General features: G+C 30.4%; 1 protein-coding gene across 1 annotated transcript in view; it reads left to right on the top strand.

Annotated features, from left to right (window-relative positions):
- LOC143066784 (uncharacterized) overlaps positions 1–12,956 on the top strand; it is a 61,426-nt gene that overhangs the window by 33,485 nt on the left and 14,985 nt on the right. The window contains exons 13-17 of the mRNA XM_076239595.1: positions 5,915–6,020; positions 7,515–7,587; positions 10,787–10,866; positions 11,149–11,257; positions 11,427–11,534. Of these exons, the coding sequence (XP_076095710.1) occupies positions 5,915–6,020; positions 7,515–7,587; positions 10,787–10,866; positions 11,149–11,257; positions 11,427–11,534 (476 nt within the window). The remainder of the gene's footprint in view (positions 1–5,914; positions 6,021–7,514; positions 7,588–10,786; positions 10,867–11,148; positions 11,258–11,426; positions 11,535–12,956) is intronic.

Raw genomic sequence — 12,956 nt, 5'->3', positions numbered from 1 at the left:
GTTACTGACAGTTGTAGCTGGTTAGCATTTTTCTTCTATATTGAAATAGTGATGAATTATATTGGAGGTTTAAGTTCAGATGGCATTATGCTTGGAAGAAACAAAAAATATATTCTTAAATAGGCATAGCAATTGATTTGTTTTGATTTGAATTACAATACTCAGGAGAAATATTGTGCTCATTCCCTTTAATTGTTAACATTGTTATGTTTACAATGTTATAAGCAATTTCACATGGTTTTTTTATGTTTTGGCTTTTTAACCTTTCCTCATAATTTTGATTGAGTTTTGTGCATAAGTTTTCATGCAAATTTGTATGCCAAAGACTTGTGCTACTGCCCAAAAAAAATTTCAATTTTATTTGTTGTTGGGTTACAGAGAATAGTGTTCATTGAATTCAATTATTCTGATTTTGTATTACATTCATATAAATTTTATTTTAAATGTTGGCAATCTGCAAAATTAAAAAAAATAATCTTAAAATCTCTATAGAATATGCATAATTTATTTGGAATATTTATCAATTATGGCACAGAGGGACTACACATTTATGTCACTTTTTTAAAAATCCTGGATCTGCCCCTGATATCAGACATTTCTAGTGGTGACTACAGTGTATATAGACAGAAAAGGGGACACGTTAAGGATGCTGAAAGGGACACAGTTCATAGAACGATAAGGTGTGTTTATGGAGGAAATGATTCAATAATCAACATTCAAAATGAATTAGGAATGCAGTCAACTTAATTTTTAGAACATATATACATTTTTTCTATCAAGAAAATACTCATTTTAGATAGATAGATGAATGACACACATAAAAGAATCAACTGATAAACTAGATCATCCAAAATTATTTTTGGGGTTTTTAATTTTAATACAATTTTCTATATTATTTATTGTGATGGTAATAAAAAATAATTGATTTGATTTACTGTTATAAGATTTTGTAACTTTAAAAGGGGTGCTGTTTGATTAGTGTTTGTTGTTTCTTAATATTTCATGGCATTGATTTTTATCCATCCACATATCATTTTTTATATATAGATGCTTGAAATTAATATGATTTATCCATTTTGTTTAATTATATGCATCCAAATTTAATATTGAAAATACTAGTATATAAGGAGTAAACATTTCCTAATCAATTGAAAACGGGGAATAAATCACAGTATGATTTTAAAGAGAATACAGGGACAATATTTTTATTACTGGGAGGAGTATGTAACATTTTTGAAGGCGAGAATAAATTTATAAAAACAAATATTCAAAGACAAGTTCTACTTATTTCTTTCTATGTTCAATAACCATACTGCTTATTTAACCATTATAATGGGAAAGTTGATATGTATAAATATGGAAAGTTTTGTTCATTTCATCATATGTAGGTTAAACCTCAGAGTATAGACATACTTGATAATTTATGAAGCATAATCTCAAGAGAAAAGTGCTATGTTAATGAGAATTCCTTGGGGGTTGGTGCAGTGCTGATGGTTGTGAAGTTTTTTACCTCTGAATTTTATAAATATATTTATAGGTTTGATTGCAAGATTTTGTCTTATTGATTGTAATGTGATATCTTTTCACCAGATTTTGTTTAAGTCCTTCAGAAGGTTACTGTTATATCTGATAACTGTAAATTCAGATATTATTTTGAGGTTTTTTTAATGCAAATAAAGCGACTTGGTGATTATAGCAATAACAAGAACTCACATTCTGATATGTATATTTTTTATGCCGATTTTTCTGAAATCACAATACAAATAATTAATTTTATATTTTTGTCTTATTAAAAATAAATCACATAAAAGTATTTTCTGAATTTACAATAAATTAGTACGAAATAAATCCAGATAAATGATCATTTAGAAAGAAGGAAATCGTTCAATCATCTGGGATTGCATCGCACATCCTTGTAGGTAAACTAGGATTTAACACACTCAAATTATACATGTATGATGTCCATTTTTATCGCTGGTAAAAAAAATTAATAGCATCGGAATTTATGATTAATATATATTGTTTATGCATACATTATTTATCTCTTATAAACATACATTTTATGTTTCTAAATAAGCAAACCATGACAAAAAGGAATATATCAGTTATATTCTATAAAGTGTATAAATATAGATGTACATGTATAAGATTTGTATAAAAGCATTTTTTAAGTATGTACATTTATTAACCATTAAGACAAATGTAACTTTATGCATGCAAAACCATTCTTACTCTTAGTGGACACACTTTAGTATCTTGAGAACCAGCTTATCCATAAATCTTATTTATCTGTAGTTGGCAATAACCTGTCTAATATAAATTCTAGACGGAATGGAATATTACAATTTGTATGTATTTCCATCTGCTTGCATTTGTCTTCTTGTGTTCAATGACTGCATTTGCATAGATAGAATATGTGTATCAATTAGTTTTAATGTGTGTGATGTAAGGGAACAAATTTTTCAGAAGTGATACTAGAAAATATTGTTTAGGTAAGTAGAAATCAACCCATAGTTGTCTTCTTTTGTTCCGTTGTTCAGTAAAGAATGTTAATTATTACTCCCCTCAGTAAGGGAGACAACTGGTAACATTTTTCTTGATTTATTTAGTCTCCCCAGGTGACCCAGCTTTAAAAACTTAATATTCTCCCTTTAATCTTTTATAGGACAATAGAGAGGCTAGGTATTATCCCAACTAAGTATTTAAGTAAAGGGTTGATAAATGACTTCTGTCAATTAATATTAACCTAACTGTCTATTGTCTATTTGTTCATGAACTTATTTTCTCAGGGAATATGGGTGAACACAACATTTCAGTAACTTATACATGGGAAAATTTAACATTTATGTTTTACAACATATCATCATTTCTTTTTGGCACTGCGAAACTTTAAAGTTAACTACCTTCAGTATGGTTGATGCTTAATGTTTTATTGGTTAGGACAATAATTCATATTATGATAAAGTAAAACACATACCAAAATTATGGATGATATATCATACATTTTTACATTTTCCATTGGAGTTCCCAGTTTTAGTTTTATTCGTGTAAATTTCCATTTTTGTTTGATAATTTGCTTGCATAAGGAAGTTTATAGTATTTGCATTTTGTTGAGTGAATACTAGGACTAATATATTATGTTATAGTCCCAGGAAAATAGTGCTAATGTTATGAATGTTATGAAGGTTGAATAGCTGGTCTATCAGATGAACATTTCAAGGTCAAGGATTATAAGTTTATATTATGTTGACATAAAACATTTTTTTATACTGCCAGACATGTACTGTGTACATTTATAATTATTTATAAAATATTAGGAGTAAATATGTTGAAAATTTGTTTTATATATAATTTATTATTGAAAGAAAGAAACACCTAAACTAGAAATGTTGTTTGCTTGCTTTGAAAAGATTTATGCATGGGCATTTATGCCTTTGAATAACATATCAATATATGAATTCTACCACTTTGATAAGTTATTGAAATGTATTTTCAGTACAACTACAAACATAATTACAATGTGGAAAAAATGATACAAAATTACAAATTTTCTGTGCTGTCTGAATTCATCTAAAGACATGCTATGCATAATTTTTCAACAGAATTTGTGATTGAAATAAATTGAAAATATAAAACACAAATAATTAAATATTTGATATATTTATGAATTATTAAGTGAAGGATACCATAAGGGTGTTCAAAACACACACAGGTTTGTGCCAAATATGGATATTTGTTTGAATTAGAAGCATCATGGTGTCTTATGAACTTTTTATTGTTATGTATTTAATTTATGTAAACTTGAATGAAATAGATTATTACAGTAATAAAAAAAATGGTATTATATTTAATTAACTGGTTAGTTTCACAATGCATTGTTTAGAATTTATTTTGTCATTATTTGAAACCATTGATTACTTTATGTTAATAATGTTATGAAATAAAAATGTAATAAAATATTAACTTGTTAAGAATTATTTATGTCCCAACTGTTTATAAACTATTTGGAAATATTTCAAAAGGTACCAGACTACCAATTGCAATATACAAAATTAAGAAACATGAAAAATGCCTATATCACTCTCCTTAGTTGTTCCTTAAAATTTGTGTATCACATCTTTGAAACATAAGTAGAAATTACCAGTGATGTCACCATTGTCAACTACATCTGGTCATTGGTTTTCCTGTTTGAAGGGTTTTACACAAGTCATTTTGGGGTCCTTTATAGCTTGCTGTTAGTTGTGAGCTAAGGATCCTTTTTGAAGACCGTACTATGACCTATATTGGTTTTACTTTTACAAAATTGTGACTTGGATGGAGAGTTGTCTTAATGGCACTCATACTACATCTTCTTATATCTATCTGAACAGTCATGAAATATATTTCCCAGGACTTATAAGGCTTATAAGATAAAATAGATAAAGATAAAGATATTTGTTTTTCCAAATCTAATAGGTCCTCAGGGGGACATACACATACCAGTATAACAAATATAATGTTATTAACATACAAGATTCTACATGACCGTCATATAAATCACCTAAAATATAGACTTAGAGAGATGCAAGCTATTGTCATTTTTGGACCTTTCATTGCTGACTATGCGGTATTTGTTTTGCTCATGGTTGAAGTTTGTACTGTAAACTACTTACTGTGCAAGGGCTGTATAGCCTGTCAAGGTCATTAAATACTTCCATTTGTTGTACTGTGAACTATTGTTGTTAACTTCTATGTCATTTGATCTGGTGGAGAGATGTCTCATTAACAATTACACCACATCTTATTTTCATATAATATGTTTGATACAAAAAAAGTATTCAAGGGTTGTTACTCTAGAGATGCGTTAAATATCCTGTCACCTGATTTTATTATGCCCCACCTACAATAGTAAAGGAGCATTATGTTTTCTGGTCTGATGCGTCCATCAGTCCTTCCGTCTGTTTGTCTGTTCCACTACAGGTTACGGTTTTAGGTCTTTCTAAAATTCTTAAAAATGCCAAATTAGAGTTTTAACCCCAATTTCACGTTCTATTGAACATAGAAATTAAAATGATAATGTGGATGGGGCATTCCTGTACTATGGACACATTCTTGTTTGCAGTTATTTTTATTTTATTTCTTCTTTATTTTTATTGTTTTTTTTTTGTATTTGCTGGGAATGGTTTAGCTTTGATATGAACCAAAGGGTGGTGATCTAGGATTCAGGGCTTAAAAGCTCTGCATCCCACCAGAGGCGGATTTACAGGGGGCCCGGGCCCCCCTTTTTCTGGGAAAAATTTGGTTGCTTATATAGGGAATCACTGAAGCATGACCGGGCCACTTCTTAGGCAGGCACTTATGAAAACTTCAGGATCCGCCACTGCCCACATAGAATTAGACACAGAGAAACAAGCATAAAGGTAACAATTTAATGATAAAACCTAAACACAATCAATCAATCATCATCATTGTAAGTAACTGTTGATCTCTAATTGCCTGCAACAATGACCAAAACCAATAATGCATAGTAGCTATAGAATTTCATTTATAAAACAACAAAGTTTCTGTTGTTATAAAGTAACGACACATAAATTTACTCAAAGTATCTGTATCTATATTGTTACATAGAATGGTATCAATTCTGTCTTTAACTCAACTGGTAATAAAAATATTCTGTTTTAATCAAATTTATCCAGCAGCCATAAAAATAAGGGGTTAAAATACCAAATTGGTCCTGTTAATGAAAGCTTAGTTAGAATGTAATCTACTTTTTTATTTTTATCAAGTATTGTTATATTCAACTGTTTATTTAAAAATTATGGTGTGTTCTTTTTAAATCAGTTCGTTATTATGTATAGATATTTAAATTATCTTTCGGTAATAACTTCTACCATTTCGAGTTATCGAACTTTAATAAATTTCCGGTAATGAAAAATCCGATTCCTGAACATATATTTGGTGGAAATGCCGCTGTTTGAAGCCTTAAGTTATAGCAGTGATAAAAATGTTGTCATTTTAGACATCGGAGCTGTATATACAAAGTAAGGACAGAGTATGAAATAGTTCTGTTCAGTGTGCAACTATAAACCCTATCCAATTTCCACATAAGGGAGCTACCATTTGATTTTTATGGGGGGGGCTAGGATGAAATTTGAAAAAAATAGGCAGGACAGGAGTTTTGAGTAAAAAAAAAGGCAGGATGAGACACTTCCAAAAAAAAAAAAGTCAGGACGACAATTAAGGTAAAAAAAAGTCAGGATAAACTAAAAAAAAAAAGGCAGGACCGAACAGAGTAAAAAAAAAAAAAAGGCAGGACAGAGATTACAGCTAAAAAAAAAAGGCAGGACAAAATTTTTCATCCTAGCCCCCCCATAAAAATCAAATGGTAGCTCCCTAATCGGCTCGTAAAAAAAGTGTTTTATATTATAATTTAGGAAATTATTATGTGGGACATCTCGGCGTGGATGGCAAGAGGGACCAAGTCAACTTTGACTGTCTATGAAGCCAACTCACACTGTCAATAAGTCAACTAGGACTGTCTATAATGACAGTTAAATGCTACTTTTCTCATAGAATTTGGCTTGTATTATATCTTCCGATAGTCCAAATAATTATCACGTCTGGCAAGGCTATTTTAACTTTTTTCTGGGACGCCTTCCTGCATCAATGTGGGATAAAAAAAAAGTTAAAATCGAAAAAATACCCACAGCAGACGGCATGATTATCTGGACTGATCTTCGGAGTGCTCATAAAATATTGTGATTCCATATTAATCTTAAAGGTAACAATACCACAGGTATTTTGTAGGTGGACTAAAAATGATCACATGCCGAAAATTTATTGACACATCTTGTGTATACATTATCGCTATTTGTCTGCCATTACTGGATATCACACAAATTCCTTGATGTCATAAAACAAAATATCTGATTCAATGGAAAAGTGATTGTTGTATGCATCTAAAGGTCAAGTGGCCGGGATTAGCGATAACGTGTAATGGAGAGGGGGGGTAGGAGGGGTCCTGATCCTGAAATCCCGGGCTTAAAAACACGAAATCTTGAGGTCCCAAATTTAAATAAATTTAAATCGGGATATCCCTAAATCGAAAAGAGAATTCCCAGATCCCGATAGTGTCAATCCGAAATCCCGAGCTTGAAAACACCCCATCCCAGAGTCCTGATAAAGGTCCTACCCACCTTATTGGAGGTAAGGGTACTCTAAGGGTAAATACAATGCATACCATTTGAAAGAATCGAATGGTTAACGGAACAAGAAATTCGGGAATGAATTGACAGCAATATAAGGGTTTGAAGCAGAGAGGTGAAAAATGTAGTTTGTACCTTCTCGTAAATATATGTCATTGTATGTTGTTATGATAGTAGGGCTTCCCATGGATAGAAACAAGTGCCTGTGATAAATACTGGATATGTTTTCTTTTGAAAGAATGTATGTACCGGTAGTCATAATAAATAAACTGCAAATAAAATTGCATTGGTATAGCTCTAGGCATTGTACATGTTGTATCTTTGTTGCAGATGTGGTTTAGCAGGTGAAACTGGACCAAGATGTATTATTCCTTCTGTAGTGAAGAATGAAAAAAATGAAAAGGTATATGTCACCAGGCTAATTTGGACTTAATTTTAATTTTATCATTTATTTAGAAATTGGACTTTTGGAAAAGATATTATTTTACAAATTTAAATATTTACATGTATAGACAAATAATGTGTTAATCTTAATTAGTGACATATGATTTCAAATATTTGAGACAGATTTATTGAGTTACAGAAATTAATATGAAAGACGTTAATTCATACTAAAGGTGTGAAAATAATTGAAAGAATGAGATTATATGAATATTATAAATTATAATTATCTTTTGTATTAATTAATGTGAATACTGTCACTTATAGCTTAAAGTTATGAAATGTCATTTTTAATTTGAGTATTGTCATGTTAATTGAGTATTGTCTATTTTCAATATTAAGTATAAATACTTATTGTAAACTTTGAAAATTCAGTTGAGAACGAGAGAAAATAGTAAGATCCATTAGATACAGTAGGAGTCATATTGTGTTGACGTTATCCTTTGTATATGTTATACTAGAACTTTGGCTTGGAATTAAATTATATAACTTGAATGTGTTGGATTTTTGTGAACTGCAACAACTAGTTCCTGATATTGGTGACCGTTATAGTTTAATTGTTTTTCTAAGTATTTTACGAATAAAATTGTGACCCCGTAACCACGCCCCTCGGTTACATTATGGTGGAGGACCCAGGCACGTTGACTTCTATGCTCAACAACGATTCCAGTACCTTTAACAGCAGCAAGTGAGTGTTCCTTATTTCAAAGAACAACTATCATCATGGATATTAATTTAAGACCTCAATAGAGACTCTGGAACTTTCCTAGTCAAAGACCCGTATGTGGCAGATGTGGAATATTACATAACAGAATTTGTTTTGCTAATTCTAAAATGTGTTTCAAATGTGGAAAAAAGGGACATTATGCAAGAATGTGTTTTGCTCGTATACCGTCAGTGAAAGCAAAAGAACAACAAACAACAATAAAGAAAACCAAAGTGAAAAGTAAAAGGAGAACAGAACGGGACAGATCAAGATGGATTCAACATATGGACAGAAAACAGCCAATGTTCGAATTGCCATTTTCTAATATCAGAAATGCAGCCTTCATAAATGTTTTAGAAACAAATCATTCAGTTAAAGTGGAATTAAATAGAGTAAAAGAAAAATTAAAGGAGAAAAATATCAACAGTGAAAAATTTAAGGATCAACATAATATGAAAGATGAGGAAATAAGCAACCTAAAAGAACAACTACATACAATGTGGGAAAGAGTTCAACTTTATGTTAAACAAAATGAGGAATTTCGCGAAGAATTGGATAAATTAAAATCAACACCAGAAAACCTAAATATTAATGATCTTTATTGGCAAAATGAATTCTTAAGGACTGAAAATTTAAGGATAATAACAGTGAGTAATGATTTAAAGAAACAACAACATTTAGAGAAAAGCAAAATTGATGTAGAGTACAATGAAATAGTGAAAAAACATCCAATATATTTAGAACTTCAACTAGATTATGATCAATTACAAAAAACTTTAGATTTATTTAAAGAATCAACAATGGGTAGAAAAGAAGAAAGAGAAAAATATGAAATAAAGATAGTACAGCTTGAGATGCAGATAAGACAATTGCAACAACAACAGCCACAACAACAACTACAACCACAACAGCAGATGCGGCATCAACCATTGAATGTTTATTACAATCAAAGACAATCGTTTAATTCTAATTATAACAGTAGGAACAATAGAGGACGTTTTTATTAACTTTAAGAAACACGAGGACGTGTTTTTTGTTGAGGAGGAGCCATTTGTCACCAGGCTAATTTGGACTTAATTTTAATTTTATCATTTATTTAGAAATTGGACTTTTGGAAAAGATATTATTTTACAAATTTAAATATTTACATGTATAGACAAATAATGTGTTAATCTTAATTAGTGACATATGATTTCAAATATTTGAGACAGATTTATTGAGTTACAGAAATTAATATGAAAGACGTTAATTCATACTAAAGGTGTGAAAATAATTGAAAGAATGAGATTATATGAATATTATAAATTATAATTATCTTTTGTATTAATTAATGTGAATACTGTCACTTATAGCTTAAAGTTATGAAATGTCATTTTTAATTTGAGTATTGTCATGTTAATTGAGTATTGTCTATTTTCAATATTAAGTATAAATACTTATTGTAAACTTTGAAAATTCAGTTGAGAACGAGAGAAAATAGTAAGATCCATTAGATACAGTAGGAGTCATATTGTGTTGACGTTATCCTTTGTATATGTTATACTAGAACTTTGGCTTGGAATTAAATTATATAACTTGAATGTGTTGGATTTTTGTGAACTGCAACAACTAGTTCCTGATATTGGTGACCGTTATAGTTTAATTGTTTTTCTAATGATTTTACAAATAAAATCATGACCCCGTAACCACGCCCCTCGGTTACATATACATCATGTAAATGTATTTTTGAATGTGTAAAAATAATGCTTACAGTAGAGAAGTTGAAGTTATTACATTTTTCCATTTTGTAATTTAATGATTAACAATAATTCATTACATTGCTGTATTGGATAAATAAGTTTCCACTTAAAATGTGACATAAATAGGTGTGGTACAAAAGTGTTTAAAACTTTGCTTACCTACTACTTGATTTCTTCTACATGTATCTTGACCTTGATACCAATTGATGTTGATGACTCATGTTTTATCTGTTTAAGAACTTACGGAGGTACATGGAGGTACCTGTATATGAATGTTAGAGGTATTTGAAACTACTGTTACCTGTTGTTAGGCCCAATTTTTGTTTATCTTACCTGATTCACCTTGTATTTCAATGCCAGTAAAAGAAAATCCTCCTCAATTAAGGTCCAAGTAGAACACACATTGCTACAAGCAGGTTTCTAACTAGAGTAGTCAGTAACGATAGGCTAGTGATCGAGGAAACAAACTACTGACATGTAGACCACTTTTCCAATGAGGACCAGAAGGGGATAAAAAAGAATTTATCTGTGAAATTGTGCAAATCAATGATTTCCAGAGGCTTCAATTGCTTGAATGGCACTCCAATTCCATCTGGGAGTGAACCTGACTGCCAAGTAATGGAAATGCATGAATACATATGTGCAATTTAATGCCAACAAATAACAAGATTGTAAATAACAAATAACATAGATTCATTCCTTTATATCTGTTACAGATTGTGAAAATATGGGAGTTTAGCAGTACAGAAGAATTATATGAGAATCTCAAAAATTTTCTATTTCAATTATTTTTCAGGTAAGTTTATAAAGAAATTAAACAAATTATTAAAAGGATATTATTCTCAAAAACAAAACTTATATGAAAAACAATATGAAGTCATATGTGATACATAGTATAACCTTGATTGTTATCAGACCTTCTAGATATTAGGATGAACTGAAAAAACAAAAAATAAAACCATGTCTCCACAGACTTCTTTTAAATAAAGGTATTTGATAACACTGACAATTAAACTGTATCATGAATAAGCTGATAGATGTAGGTACAACTTTTATGAAGAAATTGTTCTCTTTTCAGGAGTTTATTGGTAAATGCTAAAGACAGAAGACTAGTGGTGTGTGAATCTATACTATGTCCTTCCCAAGTGAGAGAAACCCTAGCCAAAGTTCTCTTTATACATTTTGAGGTTAGTACATATCATATTCAAGAACTGCTTTCAATAGATATATTAAGGATTCTCAAAGATTTAAAATCTATGTGTTTTAAAGCAAATTAAAATGAGTAATTTTTAAAGACATTATAGCTGTTATACATGTATGTCATCATAATAAACATGTCATTTCAATATATTCCAGGTGTCATCTGTTATGTTTGGAGCTGGTCACCTGTTGTCTATGTTGACCTTGGGGACCAACACTGGTTTAGTTATCGATCTTGGATACTCAGAAACAGTTGTTGTACCTGTATCCTTAGACCGTGTCAAAAAAAATCATGTAGACATCTTAATTTCTTTTATTATATTACAAAGGTTATCATTTGTATGTTTAACTTGTGATTTACAATTTTTTATACGACCGCAAAAATCGAAAATTTTTTGGTCGTATATTGGTATCACGTTGGCGTCGTCGTTGGAGGTGGCATCCGAATACTTTTGGTTTTCGCACTGTAACTTTAGTATAAGTCAATAGAAATCTATGAAATTTTAACACAAGGTTTATGACCACAAAAGAAAGGTTGGGATTGATTTTGGGAGTTTTGGTCCAAACTGTTTAGGAATTAGGGGCCAAAAAAGGGCCCAAATAAGCATTATTCTTGGTTTTCGCACAATAACTTTAGTATAAATAAATAGAAATCAATGAAATAAACTTTGTTTGATTTCATCAAAAATTGAATAATTGGGGTTCTATGATGTGCCGAATCTAACCCTGTATTTAGATTCTTAATTTTTGGTCCCGTTTTCAAATTGGTCTACATTAAGGTCCAAAGGGTCCAAAATTAAACTTAGTTTGATTTTAACAAAAATTGAATTCTTGGGGTTCTTTGATATGATGAATCTAACCATGTATTTAGATTTTGGATATTGGAATACCACAAAGGGATGGTAAGTATTGACTTTGGGAGTTATGGCTTAAACTGTTAAGGAATAAGATGCAAAAAAGGGGGGAAATGGGTTTCCAGGTTAATGGACAATTACTTAAGTGCAAAACATAATTTAAAAGCAGTGTAAGGTTTGTAATTGAAACTCATTTTAATATCTCACCTAAACTGCTCTTAAATTATGTATATTGGAAATTTGCCAAAAACTTTATTATTAATAAATTCCATTTGAAATTTGCCAAAAACTTTAGGTTAATGAACTTCATTGGAAATTTGCCAATATAAAATGTTGCATTGGAGTTATCTTTCTTTGTCCAGAATAGTAGTTAAATTAATTTAAATCATGATTGTATGACATTTTATATTTTATGATGTATTTAAATGAGTAGTTATTTTTGAAAACTCCATAAGAAATTTGAATTGAGATCATTTTTATACGACCGCAAAAATTTTAATTTTTTGGTCGTATATTGCTATCACGTTGGCGTCTGCGTCGTCGTCGTCGTCGTCGTCGTCGTCCGAATACTTTTAGTTTTCGCACTCTAACTTTAGTAAAAGTGAATAGAAATCAATGAAATTTTAACACAAGGTTTATGACCACAAAAGGGAGGTTGGGATTGATTTTGGGAGTTTTGGTCCCAACATTTTAGGAATTAGGGGCCAAAAAGGGCCCAAATAAGCATTTTCTTGGTTTTCGCACTATAACTTTAGTTTAAGTGAATAGAAATCTATGAAATTTTGACACAAGGTTTATGACCACAAAAGGAAGGTTGGGATTGATTTTGGGA

This window comes from Mytilus galloprovincialis, chromosome 3 (genome assembly GCF_965363235.1).
Source record: "Mytilus galloprovincialis chromosome 3, xbMytGall1.hap1.1, whole genome shotgun sequence".
Lineage (NCBI taxonomy): Eukaryota > Metazoa > Mollusca > Bivalvia > Mytilida > Mytilidae > Mytilus > Mytilus galloprovincialis.
Note: the sequence above shows the minus strand (reverse complement) of the source record. Positions and strands in the feature narration are given on the sequence as shown.